Source organism: Aspergillus pseudotamarii (genome assembly GCF_009193445.1).
Source record: "Aspergillus pseudotamarii strain CBS 117625 unplaced genomic scaffold BDV38scaffold_20, whole genome shotgun sequence".
Lineage (NCBI taxonomy): Eukaryota > Fungi > Ascomycota > Eurotiomycetes > Eurotiales > Aspergillaceae > Aspergillus > Aspergillus pseudotamarii.
This window is the reverse complement of record NW_022475034.1, coordinates 153,693-180,826: the sequence shown is the minus strand read 5'-3', so window position 1 is coordinate 180,826 and position 27,134 is coordinate 153,693. Positions and strand designations below refer to the sequence as shown.

The following is a 27,134-nucleotide window of genomic DNA, read 5'->3' as shown; positions in this document are numbered from 1 at the left end:
AATATATAGGAGCCATTGAGGGAGATCCTGTTCGGCGACCTCGCCCATGATTGCATTAATGTGTAAATTCAATTGCAAAAAGCCCATTGTTCAAACAGCCCAGCTTGAGATTCTCTCGTATCCCACGGGACGACCCAAGTTCATTGGCTTAGGGTTCCGACATGACCCCAGTACGATTGCCGACTGCAACGATAATGCCCCATAGGTGAATTCTCATGTGGCTCAAATCCTCTACAAAGTTGCAAGAGAGCCTCCGAGTTGGAGTAATATTGACACTACACGCTGGTACTCCAACGGGGTCTCGGTCTTCCATCATCCACGCCGAGAGTGTCGCAATCGGCGATCCGAGGCACGTCTTCGCTGCCGCTTATTCGTCACGCATCACGCAAGAAGCAAATCAATCCTTGTCGCGAACAATGGTACTTTAGGAGAGACCTGTTCAGTGAGGGGTAAATATAATCACTGCAAGCGGGGTGTCTATGGATTTGCTGTTTGAAAGTGGATCCCCCTCATAAGCGCGGCATCTGGATATCTAGGGGTTTTGACGATTCCGAGATAAAATTCGACTTGCCTTGGGAAGTACTCTGAGTACTCATGTTTAATACATTTTGTATTTTTAATTCCCGTATGGAAGAGCCTACTAGAGATTATTAGAGGGGATTAGGCAGGAGGATACTGACGAAGTGCTTTGATCTCTTTTATCTCATTCTATCATAAAGCATCCAATGAACAGATTTCCGGCATCTAACGTAGTATTTGAACATAACCGTGCATATTATCCTGCAAGATCAACAACTATGCGCTTCCCCGACGCTGTGCCTTGTCGAAGAAGTTCTAACGACGCATTCACATTACCCAAGCCTCCTTCTGTGCGAATAATCTCTGGTAGTTCAAGAGCACCTGAATGTAATAGATCCTCGAGCCACGAGACCATCCGCTCTCCTACCTGTGGTGACGTATGGAACAATTTAATCGGAACTGTATGGTAAATGATATTGGAGCTTCTGGCCTTGGGGAGGCCTGTCAGGCCCAGAAGATGAGCGTGTGATCCGTCTCCGCGAACAGTAGCGTCGAGCGTTTGTTGAAGCAGAGTCGCAGTGTCTTTGCCGACAATGTCAATGGCGTATCGAAGCTTGCCCTTTGTCAATCCTTTGATGATGTCGACTGCGCGCTGGGTATCGTGTCGGTCCACCAGAGCATCGGCCCCTAGATCAACTAGTCGCGCACCGTGACGGGCAATATCTGCCACGCAGATTACCTTTAAGCCAGCAAGTTTGGCGAGTTGTAACGTGATATATCCAGTCGTGGTAGAGGCTGGATGAATTAGTCTAAATTGACCCGTCCTAAGAGGGATGTGAAGCTCACCTCCCCAAATGGCGATCCAGTCGCCGGACTTGACTTTTTCGATTTTGGAGAGACCGGAGTAACACTCTTCTCTGATATCAGCTGGGATAGTATCGGTGTCTAATCGGCGAACCACTTCTGCGAGGTCCGGTCCCGGGCATGCCGATGCATAGGAGAAGTCCAATCCCAGTGAGACGCCCAAGGCAAGGGCAGATGCCACAAAGGCAACTCCTAGGGAGGCAGAAGCGTGGATACTTTGGGTGGGCGGGATGCGTGCAGCATTGAAATGGGTCGCGATAGCATATTCTTGGAAAGCCGCCTTTCGAATATCGCGATAATCGGTGGAAGGCACAAGAACTATGTCGCCCTCTTGTACTCGTGAAGACTTATCTGCCTTAACGACGACACCGGCTAAATCACGACCATTAACCCATGGTAAGCTCGGAATGCCGAAATTGAAAGCTCTGGTATTCTGGTGATCAATGGTGGTCTTGAGGTCAAGTTGGGAGAAATGCTTACGGGCCCTTCCAGTCGATCGGGTTCAAACCAATCGCCACAATCTAAGGTTGATCAGTAACTGCATGCCCAGCTGCGGAAAATTGATTGGAGTACCTTGACCAGGATCTCGTCCTTGTTCGATATTGATGGAATCGCATGATCGGTGACCAGCGTGTACTGTTCATGCGCAGCTGTCAATAACAGCGCACGCTGAGTGGCCCGTCCGAGCTGTGGTACGATTGCCTCCTGCACATTAGGATTGACGAAGATAGGTTCCGAGCGTTGTTCCGGATAAACTTCTTGATACGAAATAGTTTGCTGTTTCTCATTCAGCGTAACGAGGGGCACATATGTCGACACGGCAGTCATCTTCATGGGATTCAAAGGCTCGCTGTGGTAAGTACCAAGTGCTAAGTGTGTAATTCGTCTCCTCCAGTAACATATATAGAGGTAGACCGGTTATCGGCACCGCACTGGACCAGCGTCTAGTAAGAGATAGAGGAGCCGATCCCAGCTCCGGAGTCGCCACGCGAGGCATAATGGATCCATCCTTCCAAGCTACAGTATTACCACGCCCTGCATATTTCTGAAGCTTGCCTTGGTCTTTGTTCGTCTCTTGGGTGATTTCTAATAATTGGGCATTGCGAATCGCGGGGTTGATATGACGTGATGGGTGGTTATCAAGAGGAATGTTGGAGAGAATCTTGGCTGTCATCCCTTGCAGTTCGGTCGATGGATATTGTTCATAAAGTAGCCGTAGATCATCTTTGCAGATTGACCTTCCTTTAATATATAAGTACTCTACTGGGACTATATAAATGTATTCGAGTCGGAATCATCTCCGGACAGATGTCATAAAGCTACCACGCTTCGTACACTGTCCGATATTGTAACCAAAGGTATTAATCTGGCGATCATACTGAGCCAATAAAAGTACTCGATGATGTGATTTAGGGCATTGATTGAGGAATAGCCCTCGCAAATAATACAACCTTTGAGAAGATTACAAAATTTCACCAGGTATTTTCACCCCGATTGATCTTTAATTATTAATTCATAGTGCATTTAAAAATATCAGGCTAAATTTTGTACTACGTAGAATAAAGTAGAGGGTCCTTAAGGTCCTTCTGTGGAGTAAGATGATGTCTGGGGATATCGTAGGTTTATCATCAGTGTTACCCCGTTAGGCTTCAAGTCGAATTGCAGGGTTGGCTCTCTAACATATAACAATCTACTCCCTTGCTGAATCCCGCATGCTGACCAATGCCGCCGGCCTCCGAGAGCTGTGATGTGTCCGATCTTTGATACCATCGACCACTTAGCATTCCAGGAATCGTACACATAACTCCTGACCAGAATGACGTGCCTAGGGATCATGGAGGGTGAGCTCCCTATCAATACCGGCCCTGCCGACCTTGTATGACATGCTGGATACTTTGCCCTTGCTTTTTTGTCAATCTACACTTAAGGCCAGTGACAAGAATCCCCTGAACTGTTGGGGAGGTTATATCAACTGTGCCAGATTTACCTGGTTCCAAACCAAGAGCTTGAGACTTGTATTAAAAAATAACGCACGCCGTACGAACCCTGCTACCGTGATGAGCAATACGGAAACAGAGCCCTTGTTGGACTCGACTTCTCCTGGGTACGACGCGGTGGATGACTCGAGTCTCGACTCTCCGCTTGATGCGCTACACTCAGATTTCCAAAGCAAATTGCCTGGAGTGCCATCCCATCGCAAAGCGCTCAACTGGTCTAGCGCATATATACTAGTTATTTCGCGTGTTATTGGGAGCGGCGTGTTTGCGACCCCGGGATCAATCGTCAAGTCGGCCGGAAGTATCGGATTAACGCTATTATTATGGCTGGTCGGAACAATCTTAGCAGCCTGTGGAATGGCCGTATCAATGGAATTTGGATGTATGCTCCCTCGTTCTGGTGGAGACAAGGTAAATCTTATTCGTTCTGTTATGGTTTCTTCTTGACTTTACACTTGTTTCGTATCTAAATCTTTGTTAACCCCATCTAGGTATACTTGGAGTACGCTTATCCCAGGCCTAAATTTCTCGCGTCTACCCTCATCGCGGTACAAGCAGTACTATTAGGCTTCACAGCTAGCAACAGCATTATTTTTGCAAAATACACACTGTTCGCATTTAACATCGAACCGAGCGAGTATCAACACAAGGCACTCGCTGTTGGCCTTTTAACCCTCATCACCATTGTGCATGGCTGCTTCCTCAAAACCGGAATATGGATCCAGAATATCCTCGGATGGGTCAAAATCTTCCTTATTATGGCCATGTCTTTAACTGGAATTTGGGTCATTCTTCTGCGCCCCTACGATGAATCGCTCGGTGAATCCGATCGTGCGGTCACTAACAATCCTTTCGCATGGGATACATTATGGGAAGGCTCCAACTGGAGTTGGAGCTTGATCTCAACATCAATCTTCAAGATCTTCTATTCATATGCGGGACTGAACAATGTGAACAACGTCCTCAATGAAGTCAAAGACCCGATCAAGACGGTGAAGACGGTTTGCCCAGCAGGACTTCTGACTGCGGGCGGTCTTTACTTCCTAGCAAACATATCCTACTTCCTTGTAGTTCCTCTTGACGAGATCAAGAACAGTGGTGAACTTGTTGCGGGCCTTCTTTTTGAGCGACTATTTGGGGCACATGTGGGCCGAGTGCTTTTCCCGTTGGCCATCGCCATTTCCGCGGCCGGAAATGTCATGGTCGTGACCTTTGCTCTGGTATGGACACCGTGTGTCGCAAACTGAATCTCCCCAGGCTGAACTGTTCATATTAGGCTCGTGTGAACCAAGAAATCGCTCGTCAGGGCTTTCTACCGTGGTCGCACCTTCTGTCCTCATCGCGACCTTTTAACTCTCCACTTGGAGGACTTCTTGTGCACTATGTACCATCTATTCTTGTGATTTCCCTCCCACCGCAAGGAGATGTTTACAACTTCATCTTGGACGTCGAGGGTTATCCCGGACAGATCTTTGCCTTGGCAATCACGGTCGGCCTTCTCATTGTCCGACGGCGGGAACCATCCCTTCACCGTCCGTTTAAGGCGTGGAATTGGGCGATATGGTTACGTATCGTGGTCTGCATTGCTTTACTAGCAGCTCCTTTCTTCCCTCCACCGGATTGGAACGGAGATGTGCATTTCTTCTATGCCACGTATGCTATTGTTGGAGCTGGGGTGTAAGTGTCTGATTACTAGTGATAACTTTCCATTAGCTAACCGATTTAGGGTTTTATTTGGCATCTTGTATTGGTACATATGGACAGTTCTACTTCCGCGCTGGGGGGATTATCAACTGGAGGAGGAGAAAGCCGTACTGGAAGATGGAACGGGCATTACAAAGCTTGTTCGCTCGTATAGAATCACCTAAGCTTGGATATGTAAGCGCTGACGTCAAGACGTTATATGGATTAGAAATGCGTAAACCCATAACTAATTGTGCTCTGGTGACCTTAATGAATCTCATTATTAATGCATATCGGTCCTCCTATTCGCCGGCCACTGCGGATGGTCTCCCTATTGCGTCTTTTGTAGTATTTCAACGGTCATACTTGCATGCATTCCCTCCCTTCCCAAAGCTCCAATAGGCCTGTTTTACATGTATCACCCCGAATCGAGTGACACATGCATCTGAGCCTTGGATGATGGCGTGCGAATCTGACAAATGCCAATTCGTCTCCACGTTTCACCAACAGATCTGTATATAAAAGTAGCTATTCACCTAATAGCTCCAGTGTAGATCAAAGCATAAAGGCTAGAGCAAGTTTCGAACCTCGTCAATTCCCTTAGTGCAAGCTTAGCTACATACGACACGAACCATCATGGCCTCTGCGGCAGTTCAAGTTCCACCCAGCCACAAACCATCGCCACTTACCCAACAGACCTCTATCCCTAACTCCTCCGAAAAGCCCCACCACGTTCAAACAAAACTGTACTTTCTGAAAGAGGTTGAGGATGGTTCTCATCTCACTCCAAACTATGTTACACGGCCCGAGACCTACGAACGGCCCTCCGTCGCGCTCGACGTCACCGTTCACGACGTAAGCGGTCATGAGCTAGACTACACACTGGATAAAAATGGTTTCCAGTACTACTACCATGAGAGCCTTGAGAAGGACTTCCTTGATGACGAGAAAATTGCAAGAGAATACTATCCGGAAACCGAACAGCTTTTGAAAGACGCGTATGTGCCACCCTAATCTGTCCAGTGTTGAGACACTAAAGTATATACAATAGGACTGGCGCTTCTCGTGTCTTCATTTTCGACCATACTATTCGCCGTGCACCCAAAGATGTGCGAGCCACGTCCACGCCCCAAAGGGGACCTGTCCAGCGTGTGCACATCGACCAGTCTTACGAAGCGGCGAAGAACCGTGTCACTTACCATCTTCCTGAGGACGGACCCGAGCTCCTCAAGGGGCGTTATCAGATCATCAATGTTTGGCGGCCTATCAAGCCAATTCTGAAAGACCCATTGGCTGTCGGGGATGCTCATACGCTTCCGGATAGTGACCTCGTGGGCATCAAGCTTATCTACCCTAATCGGGAGGGCGAGACATATGCGGTTAAGCCCAACCCTGATGTTAAATGGTACTATCGCTACGGGCAGACGCCTGATTTGGTCACCTTGATCAAGTGCTTTGACTCCAAGACGGATGGTCGGGCTCGCAGAGTTCCTCACTCTGCGTTTGTTAACCCAGACACTGTGAATGAGGAGCCACGGGAGAGTATTGAAGTGAGGGCATTGGTCTTCCATCCGGATGATCAGGAGTAGGTTTTCATCACTATGATTTATGGATTTGTCCTGCGTTTTGCCTTTTCATGATTATGTGTGTTTATGGTTGAGACTGGATACTTCTGAAGAGGCGCCAAAGCAATGATAATATATATATTTTGAATTTGACATATTATGATTCTTCTTTAACTCCATTTCGTCTCATGCATATTATCGTTTCAGATTTGTAACGGTCAAGTGTTGCGTTTTAGAACAAGCCTATCCTCGGTTCAAGCGGAAGGACAACAAGAATAAAACCAAAAACTAAAATTGTGGGGCATAATATGCATGTCCTGATGAAATTCGTTTTGGTAATTTTCAATTCAAAAAGCAGAATTGGTACGAAATTGGCATCCCTGTTCTAAAGTATTGTACACAATTTGTGCTAAAATGCCGTGCGAGCACGTAATCGAGCCCTCCAACGGCAACATCACCAAAGCGGCTGCGGCATTCATTGTGCAAAGCCTACACATTTAGCGCAATTAAATGCAACTTTACTATTAGAATCTACCTTCGTTATTGGGCTAAACAGGGGTCCACGATTGGCAATTTACCTGCGCGATAAGCTTAGATTGTCATGTAGACGAGAGCTCGGCAGCTGTAGTTGTACATAAATCCCACCATGGCTTCAGAATGACTTTCATTCTCGGATGTCGAATATCCAAAATCATACATCAAACGGTAGCTACGTTGCTGATTCATAATGACTCACGAGAAAGAGGATATCCGATCGGCTGATGAAGAGGTTGGGAGCACTTCTCTCCCTTCAACAGAAAACCATCCAGGTCAGCTGACTGCTTCAAACCCCAATAACTATGCTAACAGCAGCAGTCAAATGGTATCGCTCAACGTTCTACAATGCTCTTATCTTGGGATTGTGTAATTTCCTCGCCCCCGGAATTTGGGGAGCCATGAACTCAGTCGGCGGAGGAGGGTTGGAAAAGCCGGTCGGTAATCTCCAACGGGCCTTCTACTGTGACAGGAAACATTGACACCAAGTGCATAGTATCTCGTCAACGCAGCGAATGCACTGACATTCTGCCTCATGGTGCTTTCATGTTTTTTTGGCAGTGTAGTTGTCCGCTACATCGGGATCAAATGGACGCTCATTGTCGGCACGATGGGCTACGCCCCGTATGCTGCAGGTCTCTACACCAACAATCGATTCGGCACTGAATGGTTCGTTCTCTTTGGTGCCGCGCTTTGTGGCCTCTCTGCCGGTATTTTCTGGATGGCTGAGGCCGCCATTGCGATCTCCTATCCGGAACCACACAACCAGGGTCGCTTCCTCGGCTTCTGGTTGAGTTTTCGCGTCGGTGGTCAGATTCTGGGTGGTGCGATTAATCTGGGCATCAACTCCAACCGCAACACGGCTGGTAGTGTCTCATACGCTGTCCTCATCGTTTTCATCGTTCTACAGGCGCTTGGTCCGTTCGCAGGGCTGCTGCTGAACACACCCTCTCAAGTACAGCGCACAGATGGAGTTCCTGTGAAACTTCGCATAGCACATAGTCCGCTTCACGAGATCAAAGAGACGGCAAAGCTCTTCTTCACTCGGAACTTCCTCCTTATAGTCCCACTCATTAGTCAAGCAGTCTTTACGGAGGCCGTGATGTTTACCTATCTGTCGCTGTGGTTCTCAGTGCGGGCGCGTGCGTTAGGGTCTTTCCTGGGAGGCATTATTGCCCTGATCCTCGGCAACCTGCTAGGCGCATTTTTAGACACCAAGCGCATTTCACTCAAAACTCGAACTCGGAGCGCCTTTGCAACTATTCTCACATTGCAAGGGGCATGGTGGGTTTGGGGTACTATCATCGTGACAGAATTTAAGAAAACCCAGCCGTCGTACGATTGGGCAGATGCGGGTTTTGGCCGCGGGTTCGCACTGTACTTGTTCTGGGTTGCGGGATTCCAGTTAAACTATATGTTCTTGTATGTTATTGCACAGAGAGTGTATGACTTGATGATGCTGATGGCTGACCACTGGCAGATATTTCCTTATTGGCAATCTTGCCGACGACGAAGAGGAGGTTATTCGTATCTCCGGCTTACTTCGTGGCACGGAGTCGGCGGCTCAGGCTGTTTCGGTGAGTTATCCTGCCCTCATTGCCTTTTCTTCAGGTGTACTAATAATGAATGATAGTATGGTCTGAACGCTGTCACGATCATGGCTTCGGTCGGAAGTGTGTATCTCAACTTCGGGCTGTGGGCTATTTCGCTGCTACCCGCGTGGTTGGTTGTCAAAAATATCGGGGTAACGCTGGGAGACAAGAAGATTCAGAGGGAAATAAGAGTGGATTAGACTAAGAGAGCGATCCATAGATATGCGAGGTATATCATAAATAGTTTTGCACGAATGTGAAGCAATGCGCGCCCACATTTTCCACTCGCTGAGACATGCATTAGTCGTATTCTATCACTTCCAACCAGTGACAAGCATACTGCTACAGCACTTATACTACAGTGACCTCCTGACTCCAACAAACGCCATGGAAATGATATAGATTGGTTACCAAATGAGTTCTGCGAGAAGTGCTATATAATCTTATCTCCGACGTTCGTTATCAGATGAGCTCTTACGGACAGGCGACATTCAGCTCGACATCTCTGGAGCGTTTGGTAGGAACTCATCTTTGTCAACGCAGTTTTCTTCATGGGTCCGCAGGCTGTAGTGGGCGAATTTACTATTTGCGCGGATTCTCGTGCCATAGCGTCCAAATAGAGGCGGAATCACGCAGAATACCGTCCCCACTGCGGCCAGGATTGAAACAGCGACATTGTTCCCCAATGCTGAGAACATCTGTCGCGCAAATAGAGGAAAAGTGGCTGAAAGGATTGCACGTAGTGATGCGACTGCTGCCAGTCCACTAGCCGCGTAGCTCAAATAACTGTCGGCCAGGTACCCCAAGAGCACGGTCGGAAATTCGTTTATTGCATAGCCAATGAGCACGAGGGGTATGGTTGGCACTATCCAATGCATGTTTTCCGCGTAAGGAGGAATGGTCCATGCAAACCACCATAGACCGATGGCCATCAGTGGTGTACCAATGTATATCCCCAGAAGCTTATGTTCGGGCAATAGCTGACGACCATCACGAAGATAGTTTTCGATAATTCGGTCATCTGCAAGACGAGTGAGAAGGCTCAGCACCGTGCCAATTCCCAACCCCACGAACGCAAGACATGAAGACTCCGCGGTGAATCCCAAATGTTGATAGATCGGCTGGAGCGCTTCGGTGAACAGATACACCAAGCCAAAGGCAGTCGATGTCATCACGGCGACACAGATCACAATAGGCTCAGCGAATAACTCCACTGGCCGGACCAAGGTGGTGCGTACGAATGTGTGGAGGTCTGGCGTATGGTCGGGATTGAGCGGAGGCGGCGTTTTCATTCCTGTTGTCTGTCGGAATTGGGCAACCTGGCGCACGAGGAGTAGAGATGGACGTGATTCCCGAATGAAAAGAAGCAGGATGGTAAGAAAGCCGATTATACACGCAGCGACATAGAAGACCCATCTCCTAAAGATATCACATGAGCGTTCATCCATGTCATCATCCACGTTTGTAGCATCTTACCAGCCCAAGTTACTAGTGATATAAGCACCCATGATCGGCCCAAGTACAAGACCTAAATTCGATGCAACCGACCATATACACAGCCACCACGTTCGCTGCCGACTTCGATACATGTCTTCAATGCTACCTGCCAGTACGTTTGCCGGAATCGAGGAGAGAAATCCTGTTGCGCAGCGTCCAACAACGACAGCCGCAAGAGAATGAATCGATGCGATAATAACACACCCAATGCTGAACAAGATGCCGCTAATTATGTAAAGCTTTCGACGCCCAAATGTTTCCGAGTATGGCGCAAACAATATTGACCCAGTCAGTTGTCCCAGGAGTGACCTGTCGCAGTTAGGGCGATGGACATCGGAGGGGGCAAGCTGGTTCCGCATACACCGACACAAATAGGAATATGGCCAGCGTTTGGTCGATATTATACTCTGCATGCGCGGCCTTTGCAGTTATTGTCTGATCCAGGGCGATTAGTCCATTGCTTTCGGGTGTTTAAGCCATGGGTGGCACTCACGCCAGCCGTACTAGAGGCTGTGCTGGCGATTTTGATGAGACATCAGCTCCAGAAACAACACAAGTGAAAAGGAATCACCCACGTAAAAAGGTCCACAAGATTGATAATGGTCAGATCGTATGTCTTTCTTCTGAATGACCAATTTCGAGGGTGATTCTGGTTTGTGGGCAGCCATCGGACGAACCGACTATCCGGAGTCAGTTGAAGCCCATGCTGAAATAAACATTCGTCAAGAGGGTCAGTATCATGGCTGAATGGTATCGTCTTGTTCCCTTCTAAGGTATGTGCGCTCATTTTGTTTTGTCCGATGGGAGTAAAATGTGGTTAACGGGAACACAAGCGACTATCGTAAAGGATTCCCAGCCGGGTGTGTATTAACACGACATCTAGTCGTATGGGAATATTGAACACAAGGAGGCCCTCCTTTGCCTGCTCATCACGCCGTGACAGTAGCGTATATATATTGTGGTATTCTGAGCCTTGCATATGCACTTGTAAGGTCTATCTCTACATTTGGATTGCAGGGTACCCGTCAGAGAAAGTATAATCGGCAATTACGAGACAATTATAAGCGGACTTCCCTCTATTACAGAATAAACAAACAAGAATCTCGACCGGAAATGGTTGTAATGTAGATCAAAGAATGTGCGCCAAGTTTGTTATTGCTCCATCAGACCAAATGGATCCAATTATATGCACATCGAAATCCACTGTGAGAGGGATCATCAGCAAGGGATGACCCGCACCGTGCGGCTCATTGAATGATCGACGTGATCCGAAAAGGGCCCATCCTCTCCTCAAAGTTCAAACTATTACCAAGGACTGGCCACAAGCCTAATGCCAATCTCCCTTTTCACATTTCGGAGCTCACATGCGCTAATGAATGTGTTCATAAGGCATCTGACGCAGAAGCTTAGAAGGTCTTTTAAGCTTCCCTATGACATACATCCCTATTAGGTCCAGGACAAATTGCTCAAATAGGTGCTTTTCGTAGCTCAAAATTTTGATCCAATCAGAAATCAATCACAAAGTGTATCATACACTAGTAAACTGCGGTACTATCCTTGATCTCTATAGATATCCGTACATTCTCTCCGCAAATTGCGGATATAGGATAGCAATCACTATCCTTAGATTTCGGCAGAGCCCCATCTAGGAAATAGGCTTAAGCTTCAACAACTCTGCCCAACCCATTACCCATGTGGGTAGCCCATGATTCACCTGTGAATGACTTCCCACTCTGTATCTATTCAGTCCATATACGTAGTATGTGGTCCGATTCTCTCCATACTTTTCCTGCGAGTCACATACCCCAGATATAGTCAAGAGCAGTTTAAATAAAGTTCCCAAGTCTTTCTTAACAACTGTCCTGCCCAATACACCATCCAATCTTCTATTTTGATATTACGGTCATAGTTGCCATTGCCCCTGATAACTTCGCAATTAGCGCAGATACGCTAGCATTGCTTGGAGAACATAAGCAGAGATTTTTTGCAGGCGTATCGAGGCAAAAAATATAATCAGCAATAGTAGAACTAAGTCACACATCGTTGATAACTATAGGCTGTTATCTTCACCACTGCAGGGCGGGTCGAAACCTCCTTCTGCTCCCACAGGACAAGTTTATTGATATCCAAAATTTAATACCAAGGCGCCAATTCGTGCATGAGCCTGTATCTGGTCCGTGAACAATCTGCATATATATAAAAACCTGGAATATGCAGAGCCGAATAAAACTCAAGACATCTACGTAAGTACACCAGGTTACAAAAATGGCGCTAATGTTTTGACTGCGCTTTTTGTTTTTGCAGCCCTCACCAAAAGAACGGGAAACTACTTTTGGATGGTTCGCCTGTGCCTCTGTCACTATCTTCTGTATTAAAATGTACTTATGCTGAACTAATTCAGCGTTCATAAAAATTTGTATTGTCATACAAGTAAACTTCCTTGCAATGAGGCATTGTTCCATATCCACCAAGATCCTCCCGGGGGATCACGTCGTCGATCAAGATCTCTTCGAGTATGTTAAACCTCTGCCAGACATGTATATATGTAATCCAGTATATTTGTTTCATCCCATTATTAGAGATGCTAGGGCTACGGTGCCAACTTACAGTGGATTCTTCCTGTGAAGCATCGCGTTTTGACAGGTTACGCATATTACATTGCAAGAACCCGTAAGAAACCCAAATTTGTCACTGATATTAAAAGGGCACAGACGAAGAAACGAGATAGCTACAGGGCATATGATACAACAACCTTGATTTCTCCTTTCTTAGCGACTTCCACCTGTATGGTCTATCATGTCTTAATCATGAAACATGAATTAGTCAGAAAAAAAGCCCTTGTCATCAGTTCGTATACTGTAGAAACGTTGATATATCAGCCTCATAAGTCACGCATCCATATTAGAAGCAGATTCTTACCGCCCAACAAGCGACAGGATGGTTCGCTTGACCACAATGAATCTTGTCAAGATTCTTATGAATGAAGCTGGTCAGTTGATGCCTTACATGTCTCAAAAAAAGTACACGGCGGATTGCTGCTTACATGGTGGGCTTGCTCCTGGCAATCTCGCTGATTACGGCATTGCTCCTTGTTTTGACACTAAACCACAAAATCAGAAGTTGCCCTGTGTCAAGAAAAGGCATGCAGAAGGGATTCTCACACTGAAGCCTGCCGCACATCCATGCCAGTCTTGGGCGAAGACTCCAGTGCACAGGGTGAGAGCAGTGATAAGGGCTGGGAGAAGTTGCATCGTGCTGGATGATCGGTTTCAATTGGACTGAATTTAGTGAAGATTGTTGATAGAGAGCCAAGTTAGTATTGTTCGATGGGTGGGCCCCAAGCATGTATTTATAGCCCTGAATGCGCTCTGCTGTACCCTCACTTACGATACTGCCGAGGGTAACGCTTACATCGTAAGTTCCCCAATAAATAGGGCTGACTCATGGTCTCTTTCGTCGTCTATCCCGGTCCGCATCAGCGACAACCAATCATTACATATTGTTACTTGTTCAGTGGACTCGGGGTGGGACATGTCTCAGATACGTCACTGGCATTCTGCCACTCGGCGTGGGCTTGATCTCTCAGCTCGTCGTATTCTCTTGCAAATGAGGAAATGGATGTAACTGTGGAGACTCGACGGCATACTAAATTCTGACCTGGGATTTAATCCTATCTAAAGATACGAGGAACGCTTCATGCTTGGAACGGCCAGTATCTCTTTATCTTTGGCCCCACATTCTATCTTAGACAAGACAAAAGAAACAGTGGCGTCGTTCACGCAGTTTCTATCCCATATTTGTTGAACGCCATGTTACGTGTACGGAGGCTGTATGATTGGTCATACTGCATATAGCCATACCTCGGCTTCAACATATTTTATTAGACCGCAGCCAAAGCTTTTATTTCAAAGGTCGTCGTTCGAATGTCTTGTGCCCTATTTCCGGCCTAAATGATTCGGACATCTAATTTAAGCATCATAGAGGTACAAGCCAGAGGTTCCCAAGTAGAACTGCACGCCCAAGTACATGCTTCGTATACCACCTCGAGACTGGGGTATACACGGATTGAATAATACTAAGTAACTCATGGATGTGTAAATCATGCAAGGGGCAGAGTAGTGGCCTGCTATAAAGGACACCCGACGCACATGTACTTTGACCGTACACTATTGGATTATGCTAATGGAGTTGTAATGCACGGTTGTCCCCCACGTTGAATGCTTTAAGATAGATCTTCGCAATAGTCGCTCGGGATCTACGCCTAGCACAATATCTACAAGCCACTAATACGGTAGAATGCTTTTCCTTTTATCTCGAGCCGTAGGACAAAGGTTACATTAGTCGCAAGGTTGTACCGCCTAATATCGTATCATGTTATACTTCGACCAGGGTAGCATATGTTACAGTGAGACAGTGGAATTACAGTGGCTTTTTCCTACGTCATTGGCAGATCAGATCGAGTTCTGCATTTAGTACGCACAGGAGATCCACATCCACCAGAGGACCAAGATATAGCGATATGCCGACAGCTCGTGTTCCTGGGGGGCCTGACATACGTGTCATTTTTAACCCCAGAGGACGATGCAGTCAGAGATATCTCTACCTTTATGTCAATATTCCTATGAAGCCTCGTAACTCAGATTGACGTATCTCACTCTATCTGAGTATTTGCTCGGTCTCGCGTTATTGCAAACTGGCCCTTCCACGCTGGGAACCCCAGGTTATTAATAGAACAGTGTAAGACTAGGCTCAGCGCTACGCAGCCTTGCGAGACACAGAGTAGCCACGCTACACTAGCCTTCAAGATGCACCTGTTCAAGGTAAGGATTAGGTCCTTTTCCTGATCAGTAACGACTCGGAATGAGACTTTTTTTTTTGTTGATGATGTTGATCACGAAGCACTACGTGGCCATCGTGGATCAAGGATCTAGCCGCCTCTCTCGCAGTCATTACAATAAGATAATTTGTAGAAGTCACCAATATTGATTAGGACTTGGCAATATTCTCTCAATTATGTTTTTTCCAGGGCTAAAAGTCAATGGAAGTCAATTCCACTCCCAGAATGTTTGCCTGGTTTGCACCATGACATCACATAGCTGAGTCAGCCGTGGGAAAAAAGGCGCTAAGCTTTGCGGAGAATTTCGGTTCCGCGACTCCCAGATGAGGATTATCATCCATTCCCACCAAACACCCGCCCGCGTCGCACATACATACGTGCATACTCTCGCATACACAACATCTTTGTGACTATTGGCTACTCTGACTCCGCGGTTTATGATACCCGTCAAGAGTTAGGTTGTCTTTCACAACTGTTTAGGCCACTGATCGCCTGCCATTCTAGCGGGCCGGCCTGACGTAGACGCGATCATGGCGCGAAGATATATGATCCCATGGCTCTATGACCTGGGCATCTGGATCTTCACCCTATGTCTAGACATTTTCTTCCGGGAGGTTTACTCCCGAGGAGCTTGGCGAATCCCCAGACGCGGGCCGGTGATCATCGTGGCCGCTCCACATGCCAATCAATTTGTCGACTCGATCCTGTTAATGCGCATCCTGAAGCACGCAGCCAATCGTCGGAGCTCTTTCCTCATTGCCGAGAAGTCCATGCGAGAGCCATATATCGGCACAATGGCCGGATGCATGGGAGCTCTTCCGGTTGTGAGAGCCCAGGATAATGTCAAACCAGCCGAGGGTATGATCTATTTGCCGGATCCCGACAATGATCCGACCCTTGTTCGTGGTAAAGGAACGGATTTTACGAATAAACTCTTCATGGAAGGCGGCACCATTATTCTCCCGCGGGTGGGAAAGACCAGTCCGGAACAGCAAGCGATTGCGCAGATTCTCGGGCCGGAAGAATTGAGACTGCGAAAGCCGTTCAAGCAGTTCGACGAAGATCACCCTCTGTACGACGCGTTGCGCACCGGGACGAAATTCAAAGTGGCCCCGCATATCGACCAGCGTCAAATGTTTGACGCCGTTTATAGCGAACTCATTGCAGGCGGCTGTATCGGAATCTTTCCGGAAGGTGGCAGCCATGACCGACCCAGCCTGCTCCCCTTGAAGGCTGGTGTCGCCATCATCGCATTGGGTGCTCTGGCTCAGGATCCCACCTGCGGCCTGTCTATCATTCCTTGCGGCATGAATTACTTTCACCCGAATAAGTTCCGTTCTCGCGCTGTCGTGGAGTTCGGTAACCCCGTCCACGTACATCCGGACCAAGTCGAAGCGTTCAAGGCCGGTGGGAACTCGAAGCGCAACGCCGTGGGATCATTGCTGGAGACGATTAATGAAGCACTAACTGCGGTTACTCAACAAGCGCCCGACCACGAGACACTCATGCTCGTCCAAACCACGAGGAGACTGTACCGACCTCTACGGATGAAGCTACCCTTGCCAATTGTTATTGAAGTCAACCGACGACTGCTCAAGGGTTACACTCAGTTCAAGGACGAGCCTAAAGTCCTCCAGTTAAAAAAGGCTATATCCGACTACAACCGACGCCTTCGAGCCTTGGGCATTCGGGACCACCAGGTTGAGTGGGGCGACGTGAAGCACCGACCGTGGTGGATGGTCTTAGGCACGCTGCTGTATCGCATCGGTGAGCTTCTCACCCTAGCTGTAGGAACACTGCCATCTGTCGCGCTCTTTTGGCCAGTCTTTGTTACCGCCAAGGTTATCTCGGTAAAAAAGCAGCGCAAAGCTCTTGCCGGTTCCGTGGTCAAGCTTGAAGGCCGTGACGTGGTCGGGACCTGGAAGATTCTTGTCGCTATGGGACTGGCGCCTGCCTTGTATACCTGGTATACCGTGGTTGTGACGACATGGCTACACTACTGTCGCAACGATGGACATTACTGTGCCGTTTCGCCTTGGTGGACAAACCCCAGAACCTACGTCCCTGATAGCATTCCCCTTTGGCTCTTTTCTGTGTTTTTCTTCGGCTTGATGATTTCCGTTTCCTTCGCTGGTTTGCGAATTGGCGAGATCGGCATGGACGTACTCAAGTCTCTCCCGCCCCTTCTCGTTGCCTTGAACCCCATCTCTGCAAACTCGTTGGCCAAGCTGCGGGAGGAGCGCCAAGCCTTGTCGACCAAGGTAGTCGACACGATCGATGCGTTTGCCCCGGAGATCTTCCCAGACTTTGAACATGAGAAGCTCGTTCCCCATGGCTATCCTCATGATGACACATACCAATCTCGGTTGAAGAGTATGCCACCTAGTGAGCCCGAAAGCCGAAACACCAGTAAAACCCGAGGCAGCCGCAGCCGATCCCGAAGTGGCGGTTTCCTCCAAGACACCCTACTCAAACCACTGACGATTGGATCGAAGGATGATCTCGGAGAGGTCAACCGGCGAATTCGCGACTCCATGAAGGAACGAGGCCGCGAGCGCGTTCGAGCACAGTACGATTCGGATGCGGATGCTGTGTTGGTTGATGGATCTGCAGGCAGTGACAGCGGAGATGGAGTGGAGGAGAAGAAGACCAGATGAATTTTTCCTCCGAGGAATCAACACCCAGGGATTCTAGCAAAACTGTGAGATAGAGAAGAGCGGGGCATGTCTGGCATTACCTACTTTCTTTGTACAAAAGCGCAATAATGATCTATGAGAATTAACTTAATGATTACGTGAGTGAAGGTGAACCCTCTCCGATCTCGATGCGTGTAGTTTGGATCGTTTCGCCTTTAGTACCACATCTAAGCGCTAAGGTAGCTCTTAGAGGTTAAATTATCAGCTCAACATATATCAATCGCCCGGATGGTTATAGTGATATGATTCGCGCTTAGGTTTCACTCAAAGCATTAACTGCGCGAGGTCCCCGTCGACCCCGGGTTCGCGCCTTAGTTTTTCCCCCTTTTGTTGTTGCCCTATCTATCTCATTCTCCTAAGAGATTGAGCAAATCGCGTCGAAGGACTCAAGTTGTCAGAACGTGATCTCGTTTACTGGTCGATCGTGCACTCTGCCCATCGAGGAATCTCCAAGGCGTATCAAGCCCGCAACCTTTTTAGACCAACGCATTCCATTCAACTGATCTATTAACTAACAAAGGTTGTCCTACTCTCGCTCGAGTCGGTACCGCACAGCCCGATAACTGCATCTCAAACTATCTCCGCTATGCTTGATTGGGTGTGAAAAGCCGAGTTCCCTGTCTGCGCGCGGTACTAAGTGGGTACTTCTTATCATCCTCACGCCATGGGAGGCTCGTGTAGTGCGTACGAGAATCGTATTACTGCAGATAATCTGTGGTGTGACGTGATGAGGTGCATATTACCCCTCCTGAGGCGCTGATCACTTCGGCGCCATCGTACATGTAGATCTGAAGAGAAACGCATGATAAGGTCGACACTTGCGTTGCGACCAAAATGAACCGGGAGACATCTTCTCCGAGCAACTTCACTCACATATGAGAGATGACCATGGCATCGACTGCACCTGCCGACATACCTAAGGGAGTCCAATCCGACTCGATCACTGGTGACGATCCCAATGGAGTTGGTGAGACCGAGGTCCTCGTCCCCGGGTCCCAGAAGCTTCACAGGAAGCTCCGTGGGCGAGAGGTTCAGCTCTTTGCGGTAGGAGGAGCTATCGGTACATGTATGTTAGTCTTGGACTTGTTCACAATCGCCTCAATTTACTCATTCGCATCAGCGCTCTTTGTACAAATGGGCTCAGCCTTGCCCAAGGGTGGTCCGGCGGGCCTCTTTATCGGATTCATAGCATACGGTACAATCGTTCTAGCCGTTAATGAATGTTTTGGTAAGTGTCGGCCTCGAGATTCAGTTCAACCAAGGCTACTAGGGTATCCCGTGTTGGCGCTATAACGTGGTACCGGGCTAATACTAAAAGGCATATCCAGCGGAGATGGTTTGCTACATGCCCATTCCATCGCCCTTCGTGCGGTTGGCTGGACATTGGGTAGATGACGCGTTGAGCTTCGCGATGGGCTGGAATTTCTTCTTAGCCATGGGTTAGTTCCTTTCGCGCCTGACTTGTCACAGAGTATACTCACCTCGGAGGTGTCCCTTCAACATATACAGCGCTAAATATTCCTTATGAAATTGTCGCAATCAATATTCTGCTCACCTACTGGACCGACAAAGTGCCCACTGCAGCAGTTGTTGTCGTAGTTATGGCCATCTATGGGTAAGGACGCCATAAGTTGCTTGGCTCTAGGAAAGTACTTATGACCCCGTCTAGGATATTGAATGTTCTCACCGTTCGCTACTTTGGCATTGCTGAGTTCTACTTATCGTTCTTCAAGATCCTCCTGATGCTGGGTTTAATTCTCTACACGTTCGTCACCATGGTGGGCGGCAATCCCCATCGTGATGTCATTGGATTCCGATACTGGAACGACCCAGTTCGTACACACTTCCCGATAATGACAATCATGGCAGATGCTAAGCTAATCGATGCACTTTCCTTGCCGGCTTGCAGGGAGCATTTGTCTCACATCTAGTGCCCGGAGACACTGGCCGCTTTCTTGGGGTGTTAAGCTGCATGATCCAGGGCGCATTCACGTAAGTGGATCGAGTTGCCAATCTATCTTTGGTTGAAAGCATCTACAGTGTCACAAGGGACATGTTGATAGTTAATGCGAACGGTTAGAATGGTAGGGCCGGAGTTTATATCCATGGCGGCTGGTGAAGCCGAGCGACCCCGGAGAGTCATGCGGAAAGCATTCGCATCCTTTGGTTGGCGCCTTATGTTTTTCTTCTGTCTGGGAGCACTCTGTGTAGGGATCGTGATCCCGTACAACGACCCTACGTTAGCTGCCATGCTGGATGGTACAAAGCAGGGCAGTGGGACTGGTGCCGCGTCAGTAGTATTCAGCGGATGGAACCCAAGCATACAGTTGGCTAACCACGATTCAGGTCTCCCTATGTTATCTCCATGAACCACTTCGGGATTCAGGTCCTCCCGGACATTGTTAATGTGCTGATCATGACTTCTGTCCTGTCCGCGGGAAACAATGTCGTGTTCTCTGCCTCGCGGACCTTATACGGCATGTCACTAGAGAAAAAGGCGCCAAAATGGGTCTCCAAAACGAACCAAGCCGGATTGCCATACAACGCCGTAGCCATAGCCGTGGCTTTCAGTCTCCTAGGTTTCCTACAAGTCAGTAACAGCTCAGCCACCGTACTCAATTGGCTGGTCAGCTGTATCGCAGGCTCCTACCTCCTCAACTACTTCGGCACATGCATCACCTACCTACATTTCCACGCCTCGCTGCATCGTCAGGGCATCTCACGCGAAAGCCTCCCCTATCGCAGTCGCTTCCAGCCCTACACGGCGTGGTACGCCCTTTGCGGAACTGGAGTGATGGTTTTGGTCTTGGGGTATAACGTCTTTCTTTCCGGTGGTTGGGATTTGAAATCGTTCTTTCTCAACTATGTTATTATTGGGTTTTATGTACTTGCGTTCGTGTTCTGGAAGCTATTCCGGCGCACGCGATACGTGGGGATCGGCAAGGCGGATCTCCAGTTAGGGGGTATCAAGCGAGGGATTGATGAGTATGAGGAGGTGGAATATGCTCGTCGTAGAGGGAAACCAGTGGCGTTGCTAGATCGGTTGTTCGAGTAGCAGCGTCATATACTCCGTGTACACAGTAGATGCTTGACAATACTTGACATGTTTACATTGTGGGTCCTTTGGATAGACAACGAGCTGAGTTTCAGCCCCCATAGCCGATGTAACCGTAAGAGTGGAGCCAATTCGTTTTCTAGGAAGAAAACATTAAAGGTCCAGACGCTAATCTGATGCCTAAAACTGACGATCGTTGCATCTGGCGGGATAATTATAGATCCGCGTCAGTCCTGGCGGCGGGGGATCACTCAATAAAGATAGTACCACAAATGACTCACGAAATAGAATTAGTGCTGACGGTGGATGAAATCCTATTTATTGACCCAGTCCCGAACGGTTTACCATAATCCGCAGTCTTGACTCCTCCTAACGACTGTTACTGCCACACCCTGCCCCATTATGACGACCTCCAACGAACAACAATCCAGTCTCCCCTACCATGGCTCCTGTCACTGCGGGTTTATCCGGTATATCGCGGTCATTCCGATGCCACCAGCAGTAGCCCTCAGACCAGACGCGGTGCAGGGACCTCGTCTCCGATTCTACAAGTGCAATTGTACGACCTGTCAAAAAATGGGATTATTCCATATGCGACTGCCAGACGCGCCGAACCAATTCTTTTTACTCTCCCCGCTGGATCACGATACTCTGGCTAATTATAAATGCCAGAATGGTCACATCAACTGGTTCTTTTGTCCGACGTGCGGCGTACGATGTTTCGCGACCGTACCTCACTGGAAACAAGACCAGATCGATATCGAAAAGATTTCGGCAGCGGTTCCCAGTCATGATGGCAAGCCGGATCTACCGGGGATAGAGAAATCGTCAAAGACGATCACCGCTTGGCGAATGGATCCTGATACCTTCAAGGAGGATGTGACTGGGTATCTATCGATCAATGCCCTTACCATCGATCAAGACCAGGCTCATGGGACGAACCTTGATCTACGCCAGCTTGTGGACAACAAATGGGTCGAGTATTCAGACTGGAATGCTAAACAACATGAGCTTCGGTATGATTATCCTCATGACAAGGGGACTTGGTAGAGGTTCCGGCTAGCATGTATGTCCTATTTGAATCGCAAATTTGAGTCCAGATCGAGTGTTGCCTTCATATCCAGGACAATACACGACTAGTTCTGAGATTTATCGAAGTTTGTGAGTTTCCATTCTGGTGGAGGGGGGATTGGGAGGAAGATTGTTAGTGTGTGTGAATTATTGGCTGAATTCGATATCGAGGTATTATTTGGGAGGGATGTGGACGATAAAGTAACAAAATCATTGACCTATTCCTGAAAGAACAATAAACAAAGTAGCATGGATAAATTACACCGCGGGGTTAACTATAGATATGTAGAATGAATATGAATGATAAAACTGAAGCGGATGGAACTCAAAAAAATATATTTCTTGGGCGTGGACACAACAAAAGGAAAAAAAAAAACGAAAAAAAGGGGCCACAACATAAAACTAATTAAACCCCACTAAATCAGTCCCCCAATAGTCTTGATATGCCTACAGCAAACATCAGCTTCAATTGAAGGGTTTGGAGTATATGATATAAAGGATATACGAAACATTGGGTGAGATATTGAAACGGTAGACCTTTATCCTTAGCATGTATTAGCAAATATTCCATGGTTATTTCAACAATTGGCCGGCTGGCCCAATGGCAAGGCGCTTGACTACGAATCAAGAGATTGCAGGTTCGATCCCTGCGTCGGTCATTATTTTTTCTTTTCTCTTTCACAACCACCCTAAGGCGGTCAGTCCTCGGTCAGATGTGTCACCCTTTCCAACAACCTGCCCTGATTATACTCGACTCTCTACTACTCTCTCTGCTCCCTTTCATGTATAATGTATCCGTGTTGCGTCAATGGAGTCTTTAACGAGCCTGCTTAAATCACCGCGCAAATGGACCTCGGCGCAATTTCGAGCGCTGAATTTGTCTCAAAGCTACGCAGTTGCTGCTGTTCGCATTGTCGGCGTGGAATACTTGCCCGCTGATGGAGATGAAGGTTGTTGATCGCTACCTGTGCTCCTTGTTGCCTCATTCATAGTAACACACACATCAGAATTCGAGCACCTTGCCGCTGACCTCACGGGCCCATCCGAGCAAGATCTAGCGGATTTCGGGCTCAAGCGTTCCATTTATCGACGTAATCCGTTCCATTTGGTTTTTGTGCGACTCTATGAAGCAGCGCAGTCCAGGGGCGGTTCAGAGGCCTTCGCGACAAGCCATAACATTCCTTTTGGAGAGCATAATAGCCCACGTGGATGCTGCTGAACACTTGTTAGTCGGAACTGTGTCACTGGTGCCTCAACGGACTAACACAACACAGGCAGCTTGCTTTACGCCCAAGAATTCCATTTGAAATCTATCCTTATGGGATACAGGGTGCTCTCAAATGCGAAGGTGCCCTGGTGAATATATCACCCCCGCATTTTCCTTGGGGCACGCTCTCGGTAGGTTTCCATGATATCTCCTTGCCTGTCCGCTCAAACTGATTCGAACCAAAGGTTGTGACGGACAACAATTGGTCCGTTGCCCAGGATATCTCATCAATGCTTTTACAGGGCTTCCTGGCTTATGAACAGAATAGCCAGGACCTGAGCCATAGGTCTTTCGTCTTACGTATAGACAAAACGGCGTTACAGTTCAGCACGGCAACTATATCTTCTGCTTACTTGAGTGGCTTGATTTTGGGGAGGTTTCCAAGCGAGAAACTTCGAGTGTATCATTCTGAATCTTACGATCTTCGTCAACGTGACCGGCGGAAGGAGGCCTTAAGGCTGATCATTGGCCTACTAAGGCTGCTGGGTGATAACAAAGGAAACCATTAATGGCTGCAAACAATTATTGAAAAATTGTCTGCAGCAAGCCTATCTCAGCGCTACCGCTTCGGAGGTATTCAAAGATACCGATAGAGAGTTGCAAAGCGCGGGCCCGCCCTGACCGGGTTTTTAGGTCAAATGCTTCGGAACGCCTGACCCACAGCCTCTCGGTTTGCGGCATCATCGAGCTGTTGACGTACGCTAGATACGCAGCTGAAAAGTGCGCTGTAGTCAACCCCAGATGCGTACCATGCATGCTCAGTACGAACGCCTCCTGGTCTCTCCAACCCCCTACCTGAGTGGCGTGCTCCATCACCTGACCTAATAGTTCTGCCACTTCCTGGACAAGAACGCTTGAAGAATATCTCTCATTTTCGCACTCGAGCAAAACTACGCGAAGTGCTTTTAGATGTATATCATTCCAGTCCGAGCTAGGTACTGCAAGCTCGGTAGAATTCAAAGAGTATGACTTATCGTCAATATGTGTGATTCCAGCGAATTGTTCCTCGGGACTCGGCTGGAATCCCATGATGCGCGATCTGAAACAGATCGTTCGTGCCGGAAATATCGATCAGGTCCAGATGGGAATGGGTGAATGTCATTTGGACATTTAAGAGGAGAGGGACTTGCGAGGTAAGATGCTAAGCAGCTAACGGACAATCAACCTTAAGAAATACGTCGTGAAGATGGCCCGTTATCCCAGGCATTAGAAAAAGGGCACAGCCTGATTCTTGTTGGGTATACATACAGTCGATCCCAGCACTCTTCCCCACACGAGAGACTCGGGTATACTGTCCAATTAACTTGGCAGAACATAGCAATGTTGTTCTAATCGTTAATGGCCACTTACATGGTGTCTCGGCGCGTGTTTACTCCTTCAATAGCCAGTTGCTGGTCCCAACTGCTCTTCCAACGGATAGTTGGGATGCATACGCTCAAAACTGGGGCCTTTACACTGTCACACAGCGCGACGTCTTATTTCTCTAGTACCTAGTCAAAGATCTAAATGATATCGCTCGTCATTGCATGTTTGGTTATGTCATTGGGCTCCCTGACGCTTATGCTCACTGCTCCTTAGCTGCATCATATCCTACGCTGGTACACATATCGCACCGTGGGTGCCGTGGGCCTGCGCATCATTATCACTCGAAGGGCCATCAGACACGAACCCATGGGTTGCTCCTCCAAACTGGTATTTCTTTTACCGAGCTCTAGATTGACGTTGTCGCGTAGGACAACCAATCTACTATTCTAATTTGTTATTTGTGAGAATAACAAGGATTTGCCAGCATGCTTACGCATGAGTGTTCTCGTGGTTTAAGGCTTTACTTACTTTGCTTTGATTGGTCTAACTAGACACGCTTGTCATTTGGCGAAAGAAAGTAATCGGGGATCTTACTCCGTTAGGGTATAGGGTATGGATCTTAGAGTAGGTGTTGAGGTGGTTTAACAAACGATGTTTATCGCTTTACCATTTCGATGGAGATGTGAAAGTAAATGGACCTTTCCGTATGTCTCGCTGCACTGTATATTGTCGTTTCGATTATTGGAAAAATAAGCTAAGACTGACGACCACAAAGCCTATGTACCTGAATTGTATAATTCTCACCAGGTTTGGGTTTCTCTGCTTTACATGATCCCTGCCTCCATGATGTCCATGTGTGAATGTCCATTGTGACTTTTCGTCTATCTGAGATTCAATAGAACTAGCACTATAGCGCAATAACCATTCCTGTGATGAGTATGACACTACATGTTGCGGTCTCTTAGGAGCTCGGCTCGCTGATTTCCACTGTCCACGCCAATGCTTCTCCAAGATTCGGGATGCCATTGCTGCCCGAGCTGATCTCCTGCACCATCGTATAACGGCTGTCATCACATGCGCCGCTTTCATTGGTGGTAGCATGATAGGCGATCCACGTCTGCGAAGCGTCTGGGCTTTGGAAGAAGGAGTTATGGCCGGTTCCATAGTTTCCGTTAGCCGATGACAAAAGGCAGCCGTCGTGCTTGCTCCAGGCGTTCTTGTCGGTCGGGTTGGTGACGCCGTCCCATGTAAGGAGTCCCACGCAATAGTACGCCGTCCAGCAGTAAGAAGCCGAGTACGCGATGTGCGTCTTGCCATCGAGATAGAGGGCTGCGGGACCCTCATTGACCGGTGTGCCATGCGTTTCAAAGTCTTCAACAGGCTCGGAGATAACATAGATGTCGCCCGTCAACGAGGTATAGTCCGATCCCAGCTGCTGGATACAGAGGGATTGATACGTAACGCCGTGGAAGCATGAGAACGCCATATAGTTGCCAAAGTCGTTGAACCGGATGATAGACCCGTCAATTCCCCATTCCGTGGTCAGCTGGCCCGCGTAAGTGTAATCATCCCAGGGAGTCGCACCACCTGAAGACCGTTAGTTCTGCAAACACACAACGTGTTCCGAGGTGAACAGGGCACCGGCTTACCTTCCAATACATGCATGCGCTGGCCATCCAGATCGGCACTGTTGCCGGCCGTGTAGTAAATGTACCACTTGCCGCCCAGGTAGTGAACTTCGGGTGCCCACACATTGCAGCAGTGAGTCTCCTCGGTGGTCGTGTAAGCGACCTTCGTCTCGGGGGTCTTGAGGCCATCGACGGTAGTTGCCCGACTGACTTGCACGTCGTTCCATGTGGTCGTGAGAAGGTAGTAGTAGCCTCCGGTATAGACCATGAAGGGGTCACTGCCCCCGGGATTGCGGATTGGGTTCGTGTATGCGGAGGCTATGGGGAAGATCGCCCATAGCCCCAAAAGGGCCTGCAGCATTCTGAACAACATTGCGACTCGCAAAGAGAGTATATGTCAGTTCCACGCGAACTTGTTAGTCACAGTGATCGTCCACTCCCTCGCCGGACGCGGGTATTTATGCATCGTGGAGCATATAATGACCGTGCCAAACGGTCACTAATCATGATCTCTAGCAAGACTGCTGGTTCCATCTCGCATACCGAGGCTTTTCCCCCGCCGGAAAGATCCCTGTTTGATACCGACGGGGGTATCGTATATTCCGGAGATGTGGAGCAAACGCTATGAAGAAAATCATCGGCCAATGCGGGGGAAGTCCTGCCAAGACCTCCACAGCCGATGTTCTGCCAAATGGCGCTTATGAGTTGTGGAAGAATTTCCTCTCGGATTTCTCGTCACGGGGGCTAAGTGCTAGGCATTCATCATTGTGGACTGGGGTTTTTTTGCTCACCTCGTAGTATATGTAGGACGGCAATTCTACAGGCCTACGTATTGGAAATCGTTGAGGAACGGGCACGCTTGCAAATCATGACCTGTGGCCTTGATCGTGATACGGGAATTTGACCTTTAGTATTTTCTATTTGGGAAATATAGCTTACTGTCCTTTTCGGGGATTATTTACACTTATCCTAGCCAAAGGCCTTGTATATCCAAGTTTTTCTTTTCTTTTTTTTTTTTTTTTTT

The 27,134-nt window shown here is 48.2% G+C and overlaps 12 protein-coding genes and 1 non-coding gene across 13 annotated transcripts; 8 read left to right on the top strand and 5 right to left on the bottom strand.

Moving 5' to 3' along the window:
* Window positions 1–775: 775 nt before the first annotated feature.
* BDV38DRAFT_292175 (zinc-binding alcohol dehydrogenase family protein) lies at window positions 776–2,211 on the bottom strand (the record flags this gene model as incomplete). The annotated part of the gene is made up of 4 exons (XM_032061948.1): window positions 776–1,314; window positions 1,366–1,808; window positions 1,864–1,904; window positions 1,957–2,211. The coding sequence occupies 4 exons, from the start codon at window positions 2,209–2,211 to the stop codon at window positions 776–778; spliced, it is 1,278 nt and encodes a 425-aa protein (XP_031914636.1).
* Window positions 2,212–3,440: 1,229 nt separating this feature from the next.
* Window positions 3,441–5,248, top strand: BDV38DRAFT_281877 (putative methionine permease; the record flags this gene model as incomplete). The annotated part of the gene is made up of 4 exons (XM_032059661.1): window positions 3,441–3,791; window positions 3,872–4,600; window positions 4,657–5,057; window positions 5,107–5,248. The coding sequence occupies 4 exons, from the start codon at window positions 3,441–3,443 to the stop codon at window positions 5,246–5,248; spliced, it is 1,623 nt and encodes a 540-aa protein (XP_031914635.1).
* Window positions 5,249–5,642: 394 nt separating this feature from the next.
* On the top strand, window positions 5,643–6,707 carry BDV38DRAFT_244112 (uncharacterized protein). The gene is made up of 2 exons (XM_032054273.1): window positions 5,643–6,061; window positions 6,115–6,707. The coding sequence occupies exons 1-2, from the start codon at window positions 5,700–5,702 to the stop codon at window positions 6,650–6,652; spliced, it is 900 nt and encodes a 299-aa protein (XP_031914634.1). The 5' UTR covers window positions 5,643–5,699; the 3' UTR covers window positions 6,653–6,707.
* A 648-nt stretch (window positions 6,708–7,355) lies between these two features.
* On the top strand, window positions 7,356–8,954 carry BDV38DRAFT_292174 (DUF895 domain membrane protein; the record flags this gene model as incomplete). Its single annotated transcript, XM_032061947.1, has 5 exons — window positions 7,356–7,437; window positions 7,484–7,599; window positions 7,659–8,584; window positions 8,643–8,739; window positions 8,796–8,954. 5 exons carry the CDS (start codon window positions 7,356–7,358, stop codon window positions 8,952–8,954), a joined length of 1,380 nt encoding a protein of 459 aa, XP_031914633.1.
* Window positions 8,955–9,245: 291 nt separating this feature from the next.
* On the bottom strand, window positions 9,246–11,038 carry BDV38DRAFT_281874 (MFS multidrug transporter; the record flags this gene model as incomplete). The annotated part of the gene is made up of 5 exons (XM_032059660.1): window positions 9,246–10,173; window positions 10,231–10,560; window positions 10,613–10,686; window positions 10,745–10,766; window positions 10,827–11,038. The coding sequence occupies 5 exons, from the start codon at window positions 11,036–11,038 to the stop codon at window positions 9,246–9,248; spliced, it is 1,566 nt and encodes a 521-aa protein (XP_031914632.1).
* Window positions 11,039–12,940: 1,902 nt separating this feature from the next.
* Window positions 12,941–13,535, bottom strand: BDV38DRAFT_244110 (uncharacterized protein). Its single transcript, XM_032054272.1, has 4 exons — window positions 13,413–13,535; window positions 13,295–13,351; window positions 13,171–13,224; window positions 12,941–13,107 (listed from the first exon to the last, which is right to left on the bottom strand). Exons 1-4 carry the CDS (start codon window positions 13,500–13,502, stop codon window positions 13,096–13,098), a joined length of 213 nt encoding a protein of 70 aa, XP_031914631.1. The 5' UTR covers window positions 13,503–13,535; the 3' UTR covers window positions 12,941–13,095.
* Window positions 13,536–15,437: 1,902 nt separating this feature from the next.
* BDV38DRAFT_244109 (uncharacterized protein) lies at window positions 15,438–17,855 on the top strand. Its single transcript, XM_032054271.1, has one exon. It carries the CDS (start codon window positions 15,619–15,621, stop codon window positions 17,743–17,745), a length of 2,127 nt encoding a protein of 708 aa, XP_031914630.1. The 5' UTR covers window positions 15,438–15,618; the 3' UTR covers window positions 17,746–17,855.
* An 817-nt stretch (window positions 17,856–18,672) lies between these two features.
* On the top strand, window positions 18,673–20,839 carry BDV38DRAFT_281872 (amino acid permease/ SLC12A domain-containing protein; the record flags this gene model as incomplete). Its single annotated transcript, XM_032059659.1, has 8 exons — window positions 18,673–18,850; window positions 18,905–19,012; window positions 19,113–19,223; window positions 19,294–19,399; window positions 19,454–19,616; window positions 19,694–19,776; window positions 19,865–20,074; window positions 20,131–20,839. 8 exons carry the CDS (start codon window positions 18,673–18,675, stop codon window positions 20,837–20,839), a joined length of 1,668 nt encoding a protein of 555 aa, XP_031914629.1.
* Window positions 20,840–21,197: 358 nt separating this feature from the next.
* BDV38DRAFT_244104 (uncharacterized protein) lies at window positions 21,198–22,210 on the top strand. Its single transcript, XM_032054270.1, has one exon. The coding sequence runs from the start codon at window positions 21,242–21,244 to the stop codon at window positions 21,887–21,889; it is 648 nt and encodes a 215-aa protein (XP_031914628.1). The 5' UTR covers window positions 21,198–21,241; the 3' UTR covers window positions 21,890–22,210.
* Window positions 22,211–22,497: 287 nt separating this feature from the next.
* BDV38DRAFT_t113 lies at window positions 22,498–22,569 on the top strand. The gene has a single exon. It is a non-coding gene; the product is annotated as a tRNA-Arg (tRNA).
* Window positions 22,570–22,718: 149 nt separating this feature from the next.
* On the top strand, window positions 22,719–23,270 carry BDV38DRAFT_281870 (uncharacterized protein; the record flags this gene model as incomplete). Its single annotated transcript, XM_032059658.1, has 3 exons — window positions 22,719–22,860; window positions 22,918–23,115; window positions 23,185–23,270. 3 exons carry the CDS (start codon window positions 22,719–22,721, stop codon window positions 23,268–23,270), a joined length of 426 nt encoding a protein of 141 aa, XP_031914627.1.
* A 203-nt stretch (window positions 23,271–23,473) lies between these two features.
* Window positions 23,474–24,361, bottom strand: BDV38DRAFT_68238 (uncharacterized protein). Its single transcript, XM_032063764.1, has one exon. The coding sequence runs from the start codon at window positions 24,204–24,206 to the stop codon at window positions 23,700–23,702; it is 507 nt and encodes a 168-aa protein (XP_031914626.1). The 5' UTR covers window positions 24,207–24,361; the 3' UTR covers window positions 23,474–23,699.
* Window positions 24,362–25,316: 955 nt separating this feature from the next.
* BDV38DRAFT_292170 (glycoside hydrolase family 43 protein) lies at window positions 25,317–26,483 on the bottom strand (the record flags this gene model as incomplete). Its single annotated transcript, XM_032061946.1, has 2 exons — window positions 25,317–26,069; window positions 26,132–26,483. The coding sequence occupies 2 exons, from the start codon at window positions 26,481–26,483 to the stop codon at window positions 25,444–25,446; spliced, it is 978 nt and encodes a 325-aa protein (XP_031914625.1). The 3' UTR covers window positions 25,317–25,443.
* Window positions 26,484–27,134: the final 651 nt, after the last annotated feature.

Bases quoted from the DNA above. Each gene is read 5' to 3' on its own strand.
- BDV38DRAFT_244110 (XM_032054272.1), bottom strand. From the start codon at position 13,502: ATGCAACTTCTCCCAGCCCTTATCACTGCTCTCACCCTGTGCACTGGA. The intron at 13,352-13,412 runs GTGAGAATCCCT...TTTGTGGTTTAG, and splicing joins GATGTGCGGCAGGCTTCAGT to TGTCAAAACAAGGAGCAATG. The intron at 13,225-13,294 runs GTAAGCAGCAAT...TTCATTCATAAG, and splicing joins GCCAGGAGCAAGCCCACCAT to AATCTTGACAAGATTCATTG.
- BDV38DRAFT_68238 (XM_032063764.1), bottom strand. From the start codon at position 24,206: ATGGGATTCCAGCCGAGTCCCGAGGAACAATTCGCTGGAATCACACAT.
- BDV38DRAFT_244104 (XM_032054270.1), top strand. From the start codon at position 21,242: ATGACGACCTCCAACGAACAACAATCCAGTCTCCCCTACCATGGCTCC.
- BDV38DRAFT_244109 (XM_032054271.1), top strand. From the start codon at position 15,619: ATGGCGCGAAGATATATGATCCCATGGCTCTATGACCTGGGCATCTGG.
- BDV38DRAFT_244112 (XM_032054273.1), top strand. From the start codon at position 5,700: ATGGCCTCTGCGGCAGTTCAAGTTCCACCCAGCCACAAACCATCGCCA. The intron at 6,062-6,114 runs GTATGTGCCACC...TATATACAATAG, and splicing joins GAACAGCTTTTGAAAGACGC to GACTGGCGCTTCTCGTGTCT.